The sequence below is a fragment of the Miniopterus schreibersii genome (assembly GCF_964146895.1).
Source record: "Miniopterus schreibersii genome assembly, chromosome: 10".
NCBI lineage: Eukaryota > Metazoa > Chordata > Mammalia > Chiroptera > Miniopteridae > Miniopterus > Miniopterus schreibersii.
Window position 1 is genome coordinate 2,741,399 of NC_138110.1, and position 20,857 is coordinate 2,762,255.

The 20,857-nt window shown below is 45.4% G+C and overlaps 3 protein-coding genes across 4 annotated transcripts in view; 2 read left to right on the forward strand and 1 right to left on the reverse strand.

Annotated features, from left to right (window-relative positions):
- Positions 1-6,574, reverse strand: FAM217B (family with sequence similarity 217 member B). 2 transcript variants are annotated; one of them, XM_081149198.1, is made up of 4 exons: positions 6,367-6,574; positions 4,424-4,520; positions 4,236-4,321; positions 1-2,844 (listed from the first exon to the last, which is right to left on the reverse strand). In XM_081149198.1, exon 4 carries the CDS (start codon positions 2,838-2,840, stop codon positions 1,713-1,715), a length of 1,128 nt encoding a protein of 375 aa, XP_081005324.1. In that variant the 5' UTR covers positions 2,841-2,844; positions 4,236-4,321; positions 4,424-4,520; positions 6,367-6,574; the 3' UTR covers positions 1-1,712. The 2 variants fall into 2 exon arrangements, with proteins under 2 accessions (XP_081005324.1, XP_081005325.1); XM_081149199.1 differs by lacking the exon at positions 4,236-4,321.
- A 10-nt stretch (positions 6,575-6,584) lies between these two features.
- Positions 6,585-10,817, forward strand: PPP1R3D (protein phosphatase 1 regulatory subunit 3D). Its single transcript, XM_081149200.1, has one exon. It carries the CDS (start codon positions 7,000-7,002, stop codon positions 7,894-7,896), a length of 897 nt encoding a protein of 298 aa, XP_081005326.1. The 5' UTR covers positions 6,585-6,999; the 3' UTR covers positions 7,897-10,817.
- A 423-nt stretch (positions 10,818-11,240) lies between these two features.
- The window catches only part of SYCP2 (synaptonemal complex protein 2), a 57,988-nt gene continuing 48,371 nt past the window's right edge, over positions 11,241-20,857 (forward strand). The window contains exons 1-3 of the mRNA XM_081149444.1: positions 11,241-11,359; positions 18,613-18,674; positions 20,288-20,431. Coding sequence (XP_081005570.1) covers positions 18,651-18,674; positions 20,288-20,431 — 168 coding nt within the window. The 5' untranslated portion in view covers positions 11,241-11,359; positions 18,613-18,650. The remainder of the gene's footprint in view (positions 11,360-18,612; positions 18,675-20,287; positions 20,432-20,857) is intronic.

Consider the following 20,857-nt stretch of genomic DNA (forward strand, 5'->3'; position numbering starts at 1 on the left):
TCAGGTTTTAAAACAGGATTTTAATATTTAGCATTTGCCTATTGTTTTAATTGTGTATCTTGTTCTTATGCTGTTAACTTAGAAAGCACCTCGGGTGATATTGGCTGCTGAGTGAAGAGTCTGTAGGCATTGTATATTTTCAAATGAGAAATGCCACATTTTTCATCTGTCCCAAAGGTAAAAAAAAAGAAGACATCGTATGTAAAAAACAAAACAAAGTATTCATTACTCATTTAAAGGGTTCAGATCAGCTACTTTCATTAAAACATACCTGGAGAGTTTTATGCTAAGTGAAATAAGCCAGTCAGAGAAAGACAAATACCATATAATCTTACTTATATGTGGAATCTAATGAACAAAATAAACTGACCAACAAAATAGAGACAGAGGCAGAGATCCATGGAACAGACTGACAGCTGTCAGAGGGGAGCGGGATGGGGGATGGATGAAAGAAGGTGAAGGGAGTAGCCAGAGAGCACATGCACATAGCCACGGACACGGACACCAGTGGGTGTTGGCTGGAACGAAGGGGGGTGGGGGCAGGGTGGAGGTGGGCAGAGGGTGGGGGGAATGGGGACATCTGTCATAGTGTCGACAATAAAAATAAAGGTAAATTTTTAAAAATACTGTATAGCAAGAAGTAGTCAAACAAAGGTGTTAGAGCTATTCCCAGGTATATCAGCAGAATCTCAAGGCACAGCCCGGGGGCCTTCAGATGTCACTTAGATGTCACTGAGATGTCTTAACTGCAGTGAAGCAAGAAGCCTCGGGAGAGCCAGGAAGCCACAGGCCAGCAAGGCTGCCGAGAAGACAAGACGTACAGTAACTTCACTTCCACTGCCCCCCTGCCCCACCGCAGCAAGATTCTGAAATCCTGCTCTTGCAAACTAGAAGTATCATTGTTTGTACTACAGACAGCAGGATCCAGATCCCAAATCAGTAACATAATAGCTGTTACATACCAAGCGGTCCGTGTGTTTCCATCTATAGGCCCTGGTTCACAAGCGTGCCCAGCGGTTTCCCACGGCTCGTCAGGCCGGGCACCCGTGTGCCATGCTGGCCCTCCAGACAGCAAGGCCATGGTAACCCACTGACTCCCCATCCTCAGCTTGGAGCACACCAAGAGGGACTTCACTGCCAGATGTCCCTAAGATGCTTTTTTTTAAACCCACAACAGGGAAAATGTATGAAAACACTAGATTCCAAGGGCTCTGTACAGCAGGTGGCCTCATGATAAGTGATTTTGCTCAAAATATGTGCCCCCAAATTTGACCAGGAGCAGGGACTTCTAGGGCTGAATGGGACAGAGCTTCTGCTTGGGGGGCTTATGATGGGGACACCGAGAGAGCCCTGACCATCCTGCACCCTTAAACTGTGGGTGCAGTTTCCTATACTTACATGCAGGGAAAGTGGGAGCTCAACGCCCAACTTCTGCTCTCCAAGGCCGCCCATCGGCTCAGGTGGGCTGACGCCCCCGCCCGCTGTCACCTTGTTTCTGTAGGTGGCACAGACCTTGGTTAATTCTTATCTGAAGGGCTGTCATTTGCTTAGACGGTCAATGTGGAGGCGGCTTCCTGCCTCCTCCAGGCGCCTTCCTTTGAAAACACCCGGGGGGGGGGGGGGGCGGCTAGAGAACTAGCGGGCTCCTGAGGGGGGAATCGCCTGTCCTCGGTCCTCAGCACCGCCCCTCCCCCGGCATCTAGGCCCTCGCGTTAATTGAATTTGTGTGTGTTCTGCTTCCCGCCGCTCGTTTTGAGTTTCTTCTCGCTGGATAGGCAGGCGAGGCCGCAGTTGTTCGCGTTTCCCTTCTTCTTAAGATTTGCGTGTGCCTGCGTTTTGGAGGCCCTGTTGGGGTCGGCGGGGTGCAGGATGCCCGCGGCCTGCGTGGGGATCCGCAGGTTTCCGTCGCTCTCCATCCTGAAGCCGCCCGCCGGGCCCCAGGGGGCCGGCCGCGCGCTCGCCCCCCGCTTCTCCTGGGCCCCCGCGTCCCGGCCTTGCTGCTGCGCACACAGCCTGCCGGCGCTCAGCACCCCGGGGGGCTTAGCGGAGGTCCCAGAGGAGGGGTGCGACGGGCGGCCTTCTTCCCGGGAACAGCCTTTCCTCCGCGAGGGCGCCGACCTGGGGGCGCCGTCCCGGGGGGGCCTGGGCCCCACGGGGGCCGCCGGCTTGCTTCTCCCCGGGCTCTTCAGAGCCCCCGCGGGCCCCGTCGGGGCGGGCAGCCGGGCTTTGGCCCCCTTTGCCCTCTCGCCCTGCACGGTCAGGATCTGCAGCCACTCGAGCTGCACCAGCCGGTCCACGTACTTCCCCAGGAGCCCCCCGGCGCGCGGCGCGGCGCGGGGCCTGCGCTCCGTGTTCACAAGCACGGCCATGTCCCGCAGGTCCCAGGAGTCACAGGGCGGCGGGAGGAAGTCGGGGTAACGGTCCTGGGGCGCGGCGTGGCCCTGACCTGGCTGGAGATCGCGGTCGAAGCTGACCGGGTCGATTTCCTCGGCTCGAAGGCGGAGGTCCGGGGGCGCGCGCGGAGCAGGCGCGATGGGGACGCGCTCCGAGTCGGAGAGGTCGCTGGCACTGTCCTCGTCGGCGTCTCCTCTCATGAGTCTCAGGGACTGGAAGTCCAGGAGCAGCTTGTTCCCCGAGGCCCCGCGACAGCCCAGGGGACTCCGTTCGGCTTTGCCTCCCGGGGAAATGCCTCCTCCAGGGTCGTGCCCGGCCGGCGGGGAGAGGGCGCGGGGCACGCTCTTCGGCCGGCAAGGACCGTGGGGGGCCTGGGACGCACTCTGCCTTTTCCCCGAACCGTTCTTGGAACGTGGCGCTTTATTCCAAGCCGGGCCAGCATCCATGCTGCTGTGAGAAACAAAACTGCGACCCTTAGTACCTGTGACCATAACTGGCCTACCCCCCCGTTGAGCGGCGCCCTCCGGCGGGAGCGCTGGGGCAGGACCAACAGCGTGTTCGCGGTCCACGTGGGGACGCTCGGGGACACTACTTAGAAGGACAGGTCGTAGGGTGTCTTGTAACAGCGTGAATGAAAAGGAGGGTTAGTCTGTGGTGAGTGGCGGGTACAGGGAACTACTGAGAGCTGAGTGCTTGTCTAGTGTGACACCAACTCTTTCTGGGGCAATTTATTCTGAGGCAGGATCTCATATCCAAACTGAAAATATTTTATTTTCCATTTATTTACCATGTACATAGCATTTTACCAAGAGTAACACCATATCTCAGTACCCTAAGTGAATGGGGTGACACTCCATCTCAGTATCCTAAGTCACATTGGTGACACTGCATCTCCCTACCCTAAGTCACATGGGGTGACACTCCATCTCAGTACCCTAAGTCACATGGGGTGACACTCCATATTGGTACCCTAAGTCAGATGGGGTGACACTGCATCTCAGTATCCTAAGTCAGATAGGGAGACATTGCATCTCAATACTCTAAGTCGAATGGGGTGACACTCCATCTCAGTATCCTAAGTCACATGGGTGACACTGCATCTCACTACCCTAAGTCACATGGGGTGACACTCCATCTCAGTACCCTAAGTCGGATGGGATGACACTGCATCTCAGTACCCTAAGTCAGATGGGGTGACACTCCATCTCAGTACCCTAAGTCGGATGGGGTGACACTCCATCTCAGTACCCTAAGTCAGATGGGGTGACACTCCATCTTGGTACCCTAAGTCGGATGGGATGACACTGCATCTCAGTACCCTAAGTCGGATGAGGTAAGAAAAAGGGGCGTGGTGTTAAACATACTTTTTGGAAACCTCAATGTGTTACCTCTTAATTCATAAATATGGAGGATATGAAATCATTGCCAATAGCATAACACGTGCCATAAATGCTGAAGAAATGGATGAAGGAACTGCCGGCACGTAGAGCTCCACCTAACACTGTGAATGCTTTTGCTCACCTCTGGCTGTCAGGCACATCTGTAGAAGTTACAATCAGTATCTCTTTTTAGGTAAAAGGAAACTGACAAAGAAAGATGATTCAGGGGCTTACCCAAAATTGTAGGCTCTGCTAACAGTGCCAGAATCATGACTGCTTGAACTTTTAGCAACTAGTGATGTTTAAAACCACTTGCTCACTCATTTCTGCTAGTCAAAAAGTATTAAGTGCATGTTTCTTATCCACAAACATACTATTTCTTTTCCTAACCCCCACAGTCAATCTGGAGGCCTGAGATAACACGATTTCACAAGATAAAGCAGTTATATGAAAACTGTTTACCCGCTTTTCTGATGAGATTCATTCACCCTACTCCCTTTCTTGAAAAAATCACATGGCTGGGCATCATCTAGGGTTGGATGGACTGTCTAGAAAACAGACATGCAGTAATAAATACCATGAACACACACAAGAAACAAACAGAAAACAGAACAAATCTAAGTAAGGTGTTCCCTCACGGGTTCCATCACCTGCTCTGTAGTGCTTGAAATGCTCCTGCTCAATCTGTCGGGAGGCGATGACAGCTGGGGAGGTGACTTCTTTATTCCTCTTATATTTGGAAAGGACCTTATCCTTGGAACTATAAGCAACAGAACTCTGTTAATAAGTATTTTTTAAATTCATTTTTCAATTATAGTTGACATACAATATTGTATCAGTTTCAGGTGTACAATGTAACCATTCGACATTTATATGATTTATCAAATTATTGGCCCAATAAGCCCATACATGGGTATTAGATATTGTTGACTATATTCCCTATGCTGTACTTTACATCTCAGGGACTAATTTCATAGCTGGTACTTTGTACTTCTTAATCCTTTCCCTTTTTTCACCCATCCCCCCACTCCTCTCCCATCTGGCAACCATCAATTTATTCTGTATCTATAAGCATGAAACACTTTGTTTCTAAAAATGTGGAACGCTTCACAAATTTCAGAATTTGCCTGTGATCCTTGCCCAGGGCCCACGCTAAGCTTCTTTGTATAGGTCCGAGTTTGGATATGTGCTGCTGAAGAGAGCACAGTCAGTATTTATTGCATATGGTCCTGTATCCAGAACTGGGCTGGTTTTCACTGGCTTGTGTTTAAATATTTGTATAGTATCAAAATACTGGTGGGGGAGATTGCCTTATGTTTACAATTTAATTTTTTCTTTGTTGCTTTTCACAGTGGATATTGGATACGAGGTCACACTACTATAGATGCTGCAAATGGATTCACACACACGCAGTCTCCTTGGAAATAACATATTGAGGAAATCTGTGAGGCTAAGGTCCCACATACAATCATTCATTCACAAATAATTACAGAAGTGCCTGGAAAATGGCAGGACTGTGGCCATGTCCCAGCTCTCATGGAGCTTAAACTCTACTGGGGAAGCTCCCTTTCAATTCTCACTATCACATCAAGCCATTAAAAGACTATTAATATATTAATACATATGATACTGTCTTATCTCTTTGTGAAATTGTTGACTCAGACCACAGGGTGCTGCTCTTGCCTCTTATTTTGAGTGGCCTAGAAGTGCTCCAATTTGAAAGTGAATACTTTATTTGGTAATAGCCCCCTTCCTCCATAAAATGAGAAAGAGGTGGGATTATAGATCTTTATTTTCTTCCTAGAATTTCGCTGTATTACTTTTCACAATAAGCATGTATGCTTTTTTGGTCAGTTTACATAGGATGGTAATAAAAAATCCCATATGGCTCTCACCATTAATGAATTATGCAAAAATCAACCGGCCTGATTGGTTTTAGATATACTGAATGCTCTTTACCAATCCTCTTTCATGAGTTTGGTAGAATTCCTGGCCCCAAACTGCTCCCCAGGCTTCTGCGTTTTCTGCACAAAGTCACTGAGATACGTGCCTGCAGGGCCCCAAGGGTGCAGAGCACAAGCTAAGGGTTGGTTTCCCTAACGGTTCAGGCTTGCCTCGGAGCAGAGCTAAAGTCTGAAATTCTGGCTACAAAAATGCTTCCCAATAAGGCTCGCTGCATAATTCGTCCCAGGGTACTAACTCTTGTTCCCAGGTCTTCCTCTCTGGCCTGGCGCCTAGAGAGGGACAGAAGCAGCCCCGCCCCGCCCCTCAGGAACTGGCCGGCGGTCATGGGCGGCAAAGCATTGTGGGTGAGGTGCGGACAAGACGCTTCTCCGTGCAGCGAGGCTCCCTGGGTCCGGCTGAGGGTCCAGGTGGCCGTGCGTATGTCCAAGGAACTGGCCAGCCCAGAAGCTTAAAATAAGCCTGGGGACCAGCTCCTTTTGGAAAGGCCGGTTTTTGCACCCCCGCACCCTCCCTGCCCCCAGTAACCCAGAAACCCAAGGACCCGCAGCATGCATTTTCCTTTTCTTCCGTCTGTGCAGACACCGATCAATGATCGGTCGATAGGCGCGCGGGCCAGGCAGACGCAGACGGAAATTGATCAGACCTGTTTCGCGTTCGCCGAGCACACGTGACGAGGCCGCCAGCTTTCCCACCGGCGCCCGGGCGGGCAGCCTTTCCGCGGCGCGCGGCGGGGGCTGCGGGGGCGGCGCGGCGGCGCGCAGCTCGGCGGGGCTCCGGGCCGCGCTCCAGCCCGCGGGAGCCCGCGCGGGCGGCGTCACGAGGGGCGGGGCGGGGCGGAGGCTCGCAGGGAAGTTGCAGCAAGGCAAGTTGCAGCCATGTAAGTAAGCGGAGCGGGGAGGTGGGAGGGGCCGTTCCACCGACGCAGCCTTCCCCTAAGAACCTACAAGGAGGCAAAAGGAGGTACCCCCGTGCGCTCCCCCGTGGCCCCTGAATAGCTTGCACTGGAGACCGCACTCATCTCTTAGGAAACAAGCTCTGTTTTCACTGCAACAAACGAAGACCTGGGAGAGCACTAGAGGGGCGAGGTGGCAGAGGAGGGGCGGGCGCAGCGGGCTCCAGGCGTCCCTCCAGGCTGCAGTTCCTGCGGACACTCGGGGACTCCTGAGCACCCCTGGGAACGCCGCCCAGGTAGCGGAGGAGGGGTGGGGAAGCTGCCCCCCCCCCGATTCGTCACCCCCATCGCCCGAGGGCCGGCTGGGCCATGTCCAGAAGCTCGGGCTCCGAGGTCCTGCCCCGCGCCCTGGGGTCCCGGAAGGCCGCCCCTCGGAGCCTTAGCTGCCTCTCGGACCTGGACGGCAGCGCGGCCTCCGAGCTGCGGCCTGGCCGACCCCTCAGGAGCCCGGCTCGCGCGCCGCCGCCGCCCGCACCGTCAGGCTGTGACCCCAGCCTGCGACCCATCATCGTGAGGCGGGCGCACTCGCTGCCCAGCTCGCCAGAGCGCCGCCAGAAGGCCACCGGCGGCTCGGGCGCTGCGTGCCGACCGGGCTGCAGCCGGCAGCACCGAGTGCGCTTCGCTGACGCACTGGGACTGGAGCTTACGCAGGTCAAGGTGTTCAACGCGGGCGACGACCCTTCGATTCCACTGCACGTGCTGTCGCGGCTCTCCATCAGCTCGGACCTGTGCTGCAGCCGCCAGGACCTGGAGTTCACCCTGCGGTGTCTGGTGCCTGACTTTCTGCCCCCCATCGAGGCCACCGACTTCCGAGAGCGCCTGGGGCGGCAGCTTGTGTGCCTGGAGCGCGTCACCTGCTCCGACCTGGGCGTCAGCGGCACGGTGCGCGTGCGCAACGTGGCCTTCGAGAAGCAGGTGGTCGTTCGCTACACCTTTTCCGACTGGCGCACCGCGCAGGAGGCGGTGGCCAGGTGGCGCGGACCCGCGGGCTCCGAGGGCACCGAGGATGTCTTTGCGTTTGGCTTCCCAGTGCCGCCCTTCCTGCTGGCACTCGGCTCCCGCGTGCACTTCGCGGTGCGCTACCGCGTGGCCGGTACCGAGTACTGGGACAACAACGACGGCCTCGACTACAGCCTCACCTGCCGCAGCCACGAGCTGCACATGCCCCGCGGGGAGTGCGAAGAGAGCTGGATCCACTTCATCTGAGCCTCGGAGCCGGGGGCCTGGGGCCTGGCGCGTCGGCACCGAACCCGCTGCACCTGCGGCCTTCCTAGCTGGGCGCTCACAGGTGGTGGTTGCTCTTCCCCTCTCTATCCCCAAACCTAAATCTGCCCCCACGTCCTGCTGCAAGGTCCCCTGGCAGTGGCCACCCTGTCATCTACTTGAAACATCTGTGTCACTTGGTGTAAAAGCAGCCTCAGGTGGCCAGAATGCCGAGTGTGTAGCCTGCTGGGGTGGTGCCGGGTGGGTCGCTGCGCGGGGCTCTGACTGGGTCCTTGGCAAAGGCCGGCATCCTGCTAGGCAGCCTGACGCCTTTGCATGTGCCGCGATTGGGTCTCTGTAAACATAGGCGTTATTTGTTATTGTGATGCTGGGACCTTTTACCCCTGGTGGATTCCTGCTCAGGAACATTCTGAATTTAACAAGCTAAAAAAAAAAAAAAAAAAATTCATTTTGTGTATTTTGCCCCAGTGTGACCCCATCATGGTCCACTGAGGCATTTCTGCCCTGGGACAAGGAAAACCTGAGACCGCGTGTGCTTGCCAATGTCTGGACTTCTCACCGTGCGGAGCTATTAATAGGCAAGAAATGTATGCCTCCTCAGTCATCGCAACCATTCCTGGGAGTTCAGGCTGCCCTGGGTGAGCTGAGAGGGGAAAAAGGCTAAGACAAAGCTAGGAAAGCAGCCCCTTCCCTGCAGCCTCTCTCCTCACTTCCTTCTCTTGTGCCTGCTTGATGATTATGTATCTGCATGTTATCAGGCAACTCAGTTTAGGTTTGAAACTACAGAAACATGATAAGAAACTCTGCCTTAAGTTATTAAAATTTTCAGGCAACTATAGAATTTCAGGTAGCAATGCCCTTTTCAGTTACCTTTTTGATGATCAAGATGACTTTTATGTCTTCTTAAGCGTGAGAGCATTCCAGCCGTCGTAGTTCAGAAGTCAAGATGCCAAGAGGAATTAAGAAGTGTTTTCAGCAATAGCAAGAACACTGGAGGAAAAATACTTCACAAATATTTATACTTTTTAATGTTTTAAATTGTATTTATATATGCCCGGTTTTTGTTTTAAATTATATTTATATATGCCTGGTTTTATTAGCTATCTTCCAACTTTATTCTTTGTGCCTTCAGATCAGAGAGTTTCTAACATTGTCTGGACTTGTTTCCCACTTTTAAAATGTTAAATGTTTTTCTTTTTAAAAAATCTCCAATCAAGAAGTCAAGGCCTTTGTCCCCTGCAGAGTGCCACAGTGACTTAAAACTCGCAGCGAGGGGCTGATGATTTCTTCTGGTGCTGAGTGATGGTTTTTCTGACAGCAGGTGCTAGCTCTGAAGTGTGAAAGCCCAGCCTGGATGGACAAGGCCTCCAACTTGTGAAGTGTAATTATGATACTGTTGCAACCTGTGTGGTCAACTTTGTGACAGCTGTCATCAATGAATTAACTCTGAATTTGTAAATACTTGTTGACATTTGTTAAATCAATATGTAAAGGGTGAGTTTTGCCTTTTAACCAGTTTACTTTTTACAATGGCAACTTTTGTGTTTTTAAAATTCCAAGAAGAAAGAGGCTTTCTGATCTAGAGGGAGTACCTTCTGACTTAAGAACACTGAATTCTGATTTAAAATATTGTGATTAAATTGAACAACCTTTCGTTCTTAAGACTGTTCACTACATTAACATGCAAGAGAGAGAGAAGCCTGGTTGCATTTCCTGTTGTTTAACAAACTGTCCAATTAGGTCAGCAAGACTGTGAGGTCCCTGGCTGCTATGCCCTTGGCCTCGATCCAGAGTGAAAGGCAATTATCTAGAGTATTCACATAGGAAGGATAGACTGCCAAATATATTGTTGTATAAAGGCATGTAGAGAATCGTATAATCCATATCAGAGTCATTTGCCAAAAAGGCTCTGGTCATGGAATATAAATACTATATCTTCAGTGTTAAAAAACCTCAGCGTGCCTTTTAATAACTTAAATATACTTGCTAGTTGATAAAGTTCAGCTTAAGGAGAACTCTTCAGACCCTAAAACAGTTATTATATTGCTTAGATGTTAACATTTTGTAATGGGTTGTGCAATCGTAGAGTTGTCTCCCAAACATACTTTAATGTCTGTTATTTAAGACAATTTCGCCCAGGCCTAAAATTAAATTGTATGTGCACAAATTGTTAGCTGGAATGTGTTTTTCTTGTGGTCTCATTATAGAAACAAGGTGTTAGAAACTTCGTGATTGTTTAAGTCATTTCACAGTTAAGTCTTATTCTTCCCAAAACAGTCAAATTTAGTGTCTTGCTAAAAAAAAAAAAAAGTATGCTGGTACCTCAGTTTCAGTAGCATGTCTTTGAGAAACTGAAATACAACACTGTGTGCCAGCTCCCATGAAGAAATTTCTAGAGAAATGTAGGAGATGGGATAGTGCTGTAACTTCTCTTGTGTGTCTGCCTCCCTCCGGATGTGACTCAAATATAAAGCCTTGCACATAAGGGGAAGGAAACTAACATTTATTGCGTCCTCTCTTATTTGCTTGCCCACAGTGTTAGGTACTGTATTTGATTTCATTTAATTCTGAAAATTACACTACCTGGTAGATAATATCTCCATTTTTTAAATTTTCATTTATTTATTTTTTAGCTGAAGAGAGTGGAACTCAGAGAGGTTTAACTAATTCACCTAAAGTCCCACAGCTGGTAAATAGCAGTTATCATTGAAACCTACATCAGAACCTAATTTTGATGATTTAGATAAGGCTTTTATCTAACACTACAATCTTAAAAACCTATTTTAAAACAATTCAAATAAGATTAAAATAAGTGACTGGCTTTTTTTCTTCCTTGTGGTAGTTTACTAATGTTTACTAAACAATTCCTATGCGTTTTGAACACATGAAAATAAAAGGACTCTAACTTTTCTTCTCTCTGCTACAAAGTGGCAAGCTGAGAAATAACTACTTTTAATTTTTGAAGTGTGTGTCTGCTGTATTTGTTTCTTCGCTTGTATACTTCGCAAGCATCATTGCTTTTATCATTTAAACTGATACTTTAAATGGAAACATTGTAAAAAAGCCTGGAATATAATGAATCTGTTCAGTATCACGCCTACGTGGGCTCAGCCTCATTTCCCACAGGGGTCTTGGGTTCTGGCTAATGGAGGAGGCAGCCCGTCCCAGCACCTGCTTCTAGGAAACCCAGGCAGGAAACCCGGAGGCAGAACAGCTGCGGGGCGGGGCGGGGCCGGCCGGGGCGGGGCCGTCGGGAGGAGGGGGCGGGGCCGGCAGAGGGAGCGTCAGCGACGCGGCGCGTGTCTGGGCCGGAAGCCCGGGGGCGGGGCGCAGCGGCGAGGCGCCGCGGTCAGCGGGGGACGGGCTCGGCGGCGTGGCTCTGCTGCCCTCTGCTGGCCCGCAGCGTGGGACTCTACAGAGGGAGGGCAAGCCTCGCATCCTCCAGGTTCGGCCGGTGCCCCGCGTCTCTGCGGCGCCGTCCAGCCCTCCCAGGAGGCGGTGGGGCGCCCGGGGTCTCCTGGGTCGGCCGGCCCTCCCGTCAGGCGTCCCGCAGAGAGGCAGGCTGGGCGCTCGGGCGCATCCGCACCGCGGAAGGAAGAGACGCTGGCGCCTCCTCTGAGGCACGGTCTTCACCGCGAGGCCGGCGCTCGGGAGGGGTCGGGGGTCGGGGGTCGGGGGTCGGGGGTGAGGTCAGGGCCCCGGCCGTCCACTTACTTGAGGCTCCGAGCCACGCCCCCCGCGGCACCCCTGGCCCCTGCCTCGTGGGGCTGGGCGCCCGCAACGGTTACGGGAGAGGGTCTGGCGGGAGGCGGCGCTGATTGGACGCGGTGCCCACCGCCTGTGGCGCCGATTGGACGGGCGCTTCCCGCCTTCCGCCGGCCGCCTCAAATACCGCCGCGGAGGCTGAGGCGCCGAGAGGCGACGCTGGACGGCCGTTGGCTCTGAGTCAACGCGGCCGCCTCCAAGAGCGGGCAGGTTGAGCCGGGCTACGGGCGGGTTTCCCCAACGGCAGGGCGCGCGGAGGAAGGCGGTGGGGCCGAGGCCCGAGGGTGGGGGCGGGCAGGCGGCCCGGAAGGCGAAGGAGGAGCGGTTGTGGAAGCTGCCAGGCTGGCAGAGCGCTGAGGCTGAGGGCGCCCGGACGGCCCGGTGCCGCCCGCGCGGGGAGGGGCCGTCGCGCCCGAAGTGGGCCCTCGGCGCTCTTAGGTGTCCGGGGCAGGGTCGCCCACGGTCGGGAGCATGGTTAGGAGACGGGCCGTTAGGGGCGGGACGTGGACGCAAGCCCTCGCCATGTCCAGACAGTGTGGCCTGGAATGGCCACCCCGGTGAAGCCGCGCGGCCGGCGTGGCAGGTTACCCTTAGGGTTTCCCCGTGGAGGGCCAGGGCTGTTCCAAGGCCCCTTCCCAGGTACCCACAGGTTAGCTTTGGAAACGGTTCAACGTGCTGGGGGCGGGGCGGGACTTAGCACGCGGCGCACTTGCGGAAGGACTAAGCGGCCACACCAGGCCCCGCCCCGGCCCCGCCCCACAGCCTTTCAGTGGCTGCGCTTGTCTGCTTGTGTTCTCCTGGGTCCCTTTTTCAGGTTCTGACCCCCCCCCCCCCCCCCCGTATCCGAGTAATGAGAATAAAATGGATCTGTATGCTGAACTAGGGGGGACGGCATTACATGTGTTTTATTTAAAAGCTGTGTTAACATTTTAGTCCTTATAGAAGATGGCATCTCCCCCTCCTTGGTTAGCGTCTTATTTACGTTTGGAAGTGTTAGGTATCTGTGACGGTGGTGGAGAGGACCTTGTATTGATCTAGTGCTGCTTGCATTCATCCAGCTTCTGGGGAAAAATATGTGCCTCCCCTGTTTGTCAAGTTGTTTGGGGTTTTTAAAACCTTAACCCTTTTCTGCCTGCTATACACGTTCATCTTGTGGCTGGTTCCCTGGTTGGCCTGTAAGCAGACCAGGGCGCAGAGCTTGCTTGGTCGACCCAAAACCCCAGGCTCTTCTTGAAACATTTTTATTCTTTCTCGGTTTCCTGGGCCATTCTGTTCCTTGTGTCGTGACGTAGTATTTCGTGAGGATATTTTACATTGTGTACTCCTGATGGTGAAAACGGAAGCCTGTCATTTGTTTCCTCCTGGAGTGAGTCTTCCCTTTCACTCGGGGAATGTTTGACTTGTTGAATGGATAGCACTACATTTTTGGCTCCATTGAATTCAGCCTTCCGAGGGAGGAGGGGAGGGGTGACTGGATTGTTTAGTTTCCTTTTAAAAATCTTCTTCTCTAGATACTAATTAATTTTATTTTTCTTCATCTGACTTCTTGCTTAAAAGTAGACTTAGAAACTAAACTGACTTGTTAGCTTTTCGTGTCTCTTAGCCATAAGTAATTTTTCTGTGCTATATTCTTGTCTCAGAGTACTTTGTAAGTTACATTTAACTTCAGGTTGTTTCAGCTCTGAGGACCTGTCCCAATAGTTGCTGGCCCTACGCAAAGAATATACAAATGGAGGCCCCTACAGTATATTTTAAGTATTTAAACTTTTTAACGAAGTTTTAAAATTGTGAAATAAAATGTTCTAGCCTTCAACCTCACACATATACCGTCATTGCAACAAAATAGAAAAATAAATGTAAAGCTATTTTTATGACTTTGAGTGTTGGGAAAATATCAAAGATAACTGAATGCATTTATTATGGATATTTGATGATGGACTGGTGAATTTTAGATAAGTAATAAAGTAATGACCTATATAAGTAATAAATTAGTATACTGTATTTTTTTCATTTTAACAGAATAAGTAAATATGTTATAATCAAGAATTTTACTTATTTTGAGTTCTAGTAACAGTATGATTTAAGGATTAAAACAATATGTAATTATTCAAAATGTACTGATTTGAGTACATTTTTATCAAAAACATGAAATAAGTATAAAAAGTATTTTTAAATTCTCTGAAATATTAAAATTCTTTTAAATTTAAGGTATAATACAAATTATTAATGACTGTTAATAAAAATGGTTTTAACAAAAAAATATTTAATTTTGAATAAATAAATCTTACTATTTTTAGATAAAGTTATTCACCATTCCAGTGTTTGCTTGCCATCTAACTGCCATTTTAAAGAGTCCATATCATGTTCATGCAGTTATGTCTAGATTTACATAGATACAAATTAAAGAATAATATGAATTTTCATACAAATGTTCCTCAGTCACTATGTGCAGCTGTTGCAGATACTGTGCATAAAGTTGCTAGTGCTTCCAGGGCCAAAAGTTAGAATACAAAGAGAAGCAAGAAAATGGACATTTGGCATTATTAAGAATCAGTTCTTCCTTATGCAAGAATCAACAGTAAGTTCTGCCAGAGGAAAGATTTGACAGTTAATTACTGTCTTTTCTCTTACCTGAGAGCACTTAGATTGCTAAAATTGTAGCTTCATTCTGAAGTAGAGACTAAAATGTCAGTATCAGCACAACCTACAACCTTCTCTGCATTGTTTTAGCCTCCCCTCCCTCCCTGAAATATTTAAACTTGCTTTTATTATGGAAAATTTCTATCATATACCAAGTAAACAGAATACTATAATTAAGTGCAGTCCCTTCTTTCAGAGGCATAGTCAAGGAAAGTGTTTCATTGGGACCTGGTGGGTGTGAGTTAGAAGAGTGAAGGTATTTATGGTTGTAGGACTTGCTGTTCCAATACTGAGTCCTGGATTCTGAGTGAGTAGAGAATCCTGTGTGCTCCTTAATAACACTGTGTGTGTGTGAGTGTGTGTAAGAGAGAGACGATGATATACACAAACTCTGTCTCTATTACTTTTCATGATTTGTGCGTTTTATGTCTTAAATCTCCCCATATTGTAAAGTCAGAGATATCCTCCTGTATTTCCTTCTAATAGTTTTTGAACATTTACATTTTACATTAGGTAGTTAATTCACCTAGAGTTTATTTTTGTGAATCGTGGGAAATAGAGGTTTAATTTTATTTTTTTCCATATGGTGAGTTAATTTCCCCATACCATTTAGTAACTAGTTTACCTTTCCCCCTTTGATTTGCAAAACCTTACACGTATGTGAACTTCCAATATGTGCTTGGGTGGTATGCATTTGAATTCTGTTTTATGGATCCATTTGTCTATTTCTATTCTTAATACTGTTTTTAGTAATTGTGACTAGTGTTCAGTTTTTTCTTTCAGCACTTTGTAATTTCTTGTAACGTTCCTGCTTTGACTTTGGTATCACCGTAATGATGGCTCTTTAAATGAGTTTGAAAGTGTACTTCCTCCTCTTCTTCCTTTCCTCCTGCGCCTCCTCTCCTCTCTCTTCTTTCTACTCTCCTTCCTCCCCCTCCCCCTCCCCTCCCCTCCCCCTCTCCTTTCTCCCCTCCCCTCCTCTTTTCTCTCCCCCTCCCCTGCCTCTCCTCCCCCTCCCCCTCCCCCTCCCCCGCCTCTCCTCCCACTCCCACTCCTTCCAGTTTGAGAAGGATTGGTATAGTTCTTTCAATATATGGTAGAATTCGCCAGTGAAGCCATCTGGTCCTGAATTTTTTTTTTTTGGTGAGAGGTTTTTGATTACTGATTCAGCCTCCTATTGTAATTAGTCTGTTCAGATTTTCTATTTCTTTATGAGTGATTCAGTAATAGTAGGTGGCCGTTTCTTCCAGCTGTCATTTCTTTTAGGTTGTCCAGTTTGCTGTGTTTATCTAATTTTCATTTCCTCTGTATCTAATCTGCTATTTAAACCCATCCACTTTGTTCTTAACTTAATAATTTTGTTATTGACTATTTTTGTTTCTAGAATCATTTGGTTGTTTTTCAAATTTTTTGTGTCCTTACTCTCTCCACCACCCCCACAGCCCCCAGTTTCCAGTTGTCTGCCAAAATTCTCAGTCTTATATAATAATCTTTATATATACAGTACTTACAGTTATTTTAAAATATTTGTTTACTAACCCTACCATCTGAAGATCCTATGGGTCTGTTTCTCACCTTTTAATAGATTCATTCAAGTCTATGAATTGCATTTAAGTATTGCTTTGGTTGCGTCCTATAGGTTTTCATACGCATACATGTTCTTATGCATTTAAGTATTTTGTCATTTCCGTCTTTTTATATCCTATGGACTATTCAAATGTACATATGTTAGTTTCCAAATATATAGGAAGTCTGAGTCTACTATTGTAGCTGATTTCTAAATTTTTATTGCATTGCAAGGACAGAATATCTCTTATGTTGGTTTATTTGCATGCTTCTGTTTGTTTTTGCTCTGGTGACTGAACATTTTCTCTCTTATTCAGAAATGTCCTCACAATGTGTCTAGATGTACTTTTTCTTATTTATCTTCCTTGGAATTCAGTGGACTTTCTCAATTTGTGGATGTTTGTATTTATTTTGGGAAAGTTCTTGGGAAAGTTCAACTGTTGTCACCCCACTGTTTTGTTTTGTTTTTTAATTTCTGAAACTCTTATTGAATAGGTATTGGACTGTCTGTGTTTCTCCTTTACAGACCAACTTTATCTTCTGTATATTCTCTGTGATGTTCTGGACCATGTCCTCAGCCTGGCTTTTCTGTCCCAAGGAATGTTTCCTTCTGAAGACAGCCACCCCTTAAGCTTTCATGAGCTATGATGATATGGGTTGCTGACCTCAAATACTTATTTATCTCCATATTTGAAATAACACTTTTCCTATCTTTTTTTTCTATTTTCTATCTATGAAGCAAGTTTATACATATATATATGCATATATGTGTATATATGTGTGTTTGTGTGTGTGTGTATATATTTTATATATATATATATATATATGCACATGCACATTTTAAGCTAAAATCTTATAATGTGATATAATATTTTCAAACAGGACCAGCCTAAATTTCCGTCTTCTCTGATAGCCTGGGAAGAATGAAAGAAAGAGTGAAACCAAGTAGAAAATAGGGAAACCCCTTCTTAGGAATTGGGGAGGCAAAGTGTGTCCCTGCATTTCCAATATTTTCCAGGTCACATCTCTCTGAGTTGGATACAATGACTTCTAACTATGTAGAGATCCTAGAATCATTGTTGGTATACTGGAATTCTCAGCTAGCCACAGACCTAGACTGGCCCCTTTACTAGTTAAGCCAGAATAAACAAACACAACCAGATGGGGCAAAAACACAGCTTGGCTCTGGCATAGATTGGATGTAGTAGCTGGACTCTTAGATGCTTAACTGCAAGGCTAGCCTTGGTCATTTCATTTCCCTTACACTAACCCAAATCCACAATTTACTGATCCCTTGTTTTGGACCCCACTTACGTGCATTTTAGCAAGAATTTACTGTACTTTTAGTAAGGTATGAGTATAAATTACAAATAAAACTAAATCTTCCTTTGACAAATAGCCAATTACAGTTCAGTACAACTCCTTACTCCTCCGCCCCAGTGAGCTTGATGAGCATTCCAGCTGTCTTGAGTGGTATAGGTGAATGTCTGTCTGTCTACACACACACAAATAAGTATATACATGCATACACCTAAACATATAAATAATACAAAGTTTCTTTTTTTCACTGTGTGTATCATTTGGCAGCATATTTTTAATCACTTAAAATTAACTACAAATATCTAAAATTCTGGCCATTTTATTGAACTATTATGTTCACAAAGTTGATTACTATATACCACATTTCATTTATTTATTTCTTACCCTCCTTCTCATTCCCAAAACCCATCTAGGTGCTTTAGAATCATTGCCACTCAAAACAATGCTGCAAAAACAACTTTAGATCTGGTTTCTTATATACATGGAGCAAATGTTTCTTTGGGGATCAGAATTTTTTCCCTAGAATTAATCTTTGGAAATGCAAGAGATTTTTTTTTTTACTCATCCTTTTTGTATGCCTTATATGTTTATCCTCATTGGCACTTAAATTTCTCTATTGGCATATCTGCAAGAAAGTAAACTAGTGTCTCTTGTTGTCTTATTGGGTACACAGCGCTCTCTTCCTCTTAGATTAATGAGAATTAATTGACTCTCTATGTTGGATTTCCTGGTGATTCTGTTACATAGTTGATTATTTTTAAATTGTTCTAGTGATATCTAGGAAATATTATAGTATTTCTTTTCCTTTATAGAGCTAACCTCCAAATTTGGGTGTTTTAGATACTTTTATTAAGCTGGTAGATGGTACTTACTGTAACCCTATCGTTTCCTGTTTCCATTCTCCTTTGGAGAAAAAATGTGCTTAGGTTGTCTTTTCCTCATTCCTTTCATTGCATTTTTGTGTGTTCTCATATATCCTGTTCCTTGGTAATATACTTGCATATTCTTCCCTTCTTAACTATTGTATTATAAGTCCGAATATAATTTAGACATTAATTCAAGATTATTTCTCCTCTTTTTCTAAAGTTGGAATAAATCTAACAGGACTCTCGGATGAGGGATATCCCAGTTTTTGTTTCACTAGTTTTGTGATCTTTTAACAGGGCTTTTGGCATTTAAGTAGTTCATAAAAAGAGAAAGCTTGAATAAATGATATTCAGGCTTTTCTCCATAAACTTCTTTGGCCAAATTAAAATGAGTAATTTCATAAACAGTGAAGAACTTGAAGAAACAATATTTATTGACTTTGGTATAAGTGACAATGCTTATTTATGTGCATTAAGGTTTTAAACTGTAAATATGTAGAACAGATTGTAAGATACAGAAAGTGTATGTTTTCTTTTATAGGTGTTTGTTTTGACCTGCCACTTTAAAATTAAGTCAAAATGCCAATAAGACCAGATCTCCAGGTATGTAGTCCTGTACCAGAAGCAAGTATTTTATTTTAGTTCCTAAAATCACTTTTTGTTTGTTTATAAGTATTAAGTGCTATATTTTTAGGAAAAACAAGCTTTTTTGTTTTTATGGAAGTGGTCAAGAGGAGAATAATTTAAAATGTTATCCTGTCATTTTTTAATAGACTTGTTTTCAAAGCTATGTTAAAAATATTTAAAGTATAGATGCTAATTATTTGTGTGTATATGTGTCTTTTACATTGGAAAGAATCGTGCATTGATTCATGTATAAAACTTATGCCTGGATATTATCATATCAAGGTTTAAAATTATAAGATACTTCATTTAAGTAAAGAGTAAATTTTATCTATTTAACTTCTCTGCAGTTCACTACCAAGTCTGGTGATTGGATTGTAGAATGAAAATTACTTATTAATGATGCTTACATTAATACTAGGAATGGCAGATTTTGTAAAGGTTATACGGTCATGTACTGCTTAATGAATGCTTTCTGAGAAATGTGTCATTAGGCAGTTATGTCTTTGTGGGAACATCGTAGTGCACATACACAAACCTAGTGGTCTAGCTTACTACACACCTAGGCTACATGGTATATAGCCTGTTGCTCCTAGTCTACAAACCTGTGCAGCATGTTACTGTACTGAATACTTAAGGCAGCTGTATAACACAATGGTAAGTATTTGAGTATCTAAACATAGAGAAGATAGAGTAAAAATATGGTATAAAAGGTGGAAAATGGTACAGCTCTGTAAGGCACTTTCTATGAATGGAGCTCGCAGGAACTGAAGTTACTCTGAGTGAGTCAGTGAGTAAGTAGTGAGTGAATGTGAAGGCTAGAACATTACACTAATGCAGACTTTATGAACACTGTACACTTAGGTTAAACTAAATTTATAAAACAACATGAGATTAAATCAAACACAAGAGAAAATTATGCAATCAAGAGATGCAGAAACATGAGATGTATGAGGTTGCTGCAGGCCTGATGGCATATGTTTTACAGCAGACGTCTGTAAGTAGAAAGAATGCTCTGAAGTAATAAAAAGTATAGTATAGTAAATACACATAAACCAGTTACATAGTGGTTTATTATCATTATCAAGTACTAGGTACTGTACATAGCTGTATGTGCTATGCTTGTGAGTGTGTGTGTAATGCTTGTCATATTGGTTAGTATAGTTTCTAAATAGTGCTTTTACCTGTCTTTATACATTTTTTTAAACATTTAAATCTCACTAAGAAGTTGATAGATATGTTAAAGTTTTGCCCATGGTATTACGGATTATTTACCATAAAGTTTATTTTACTTCTTTCATTAACAGGCTTTTGTTGAATTCAACATAATGATGATTTCCCAATTTAAGACATGAAATGGAAAATTAGTAAAATATACTTTTTCCTATATAGAACCTTATCAAAGAAACTTAATTTAACTACATTACTCCAAATTTAAAAGTAGGCAGTTTTTAAAAAAATAAGTGTGAATTGATAGTGTCTGAGCTCTTTTGAGAATTTTCATGTGAAAGCCATTCTCAAATACTAGATTGCATAAGGTGACTAATTTTGGTTTTGATTCAATATATGTGCCATTAACTATATTTCTCTAGCAGTTGGAAAAATGCGTGGATGATGCTTTAAGAAAAAATGATTTCAAACCTTTGAAAACACTTTTACAAATTGATATTTGTGAAGATGTGAAGATTAAATGCAGCAAACAGTTTTTCCACAAGTTGGATGATCTTATATGCAGGGTAAATATTTATTTTTGTTGAATGTTAAATGATTGTTAAAATTATTAAATAGCAGTCTACTTTCCAGGAAGAAGTATTCCATTGGAAGAAATAAATAAAAAGGCTTTGGCAAGCTTGCTTATAATTATATAAATAAGTGCTTATTTTACCACTTGCTTTTTCTTTTAATTTGACAAGCTCCAAATAACATTGCACCATTTTCTAAATAAAAGGATTCAAATAACTGTGTTTACAGAGTTACCACTGGTGAAAAATAGTTTACCTGTTGGAAGTTTAAACAACTTGATCTATTTTTAAAAAACCTATCAGCATATTCTGCATATCATATAGACAATGCTTGGTGCTTGCAAATAAAAAAATTATCCAAAACCTCGGATTTGATTTATCATATGTAAGGCAGGTTTATATGCAAGAAAATGTGATTAT

Coding starts and splice junctions, on each gene's coding strand:
- FAM217B (XM_081149199.1), bottom strand. CDS start 2,840: ATGGATGCTGGCCCGGCTTGGAATAAAGCGCCACGTTCCAAGAACGGT.
- PPP1R3D (XM_081149200.1), top strand. CDS start 7,000: ATGTCCAGAAGCTCGGGCTCCGAGGTCCTGCCCCGCGCCCTGGGGTCC.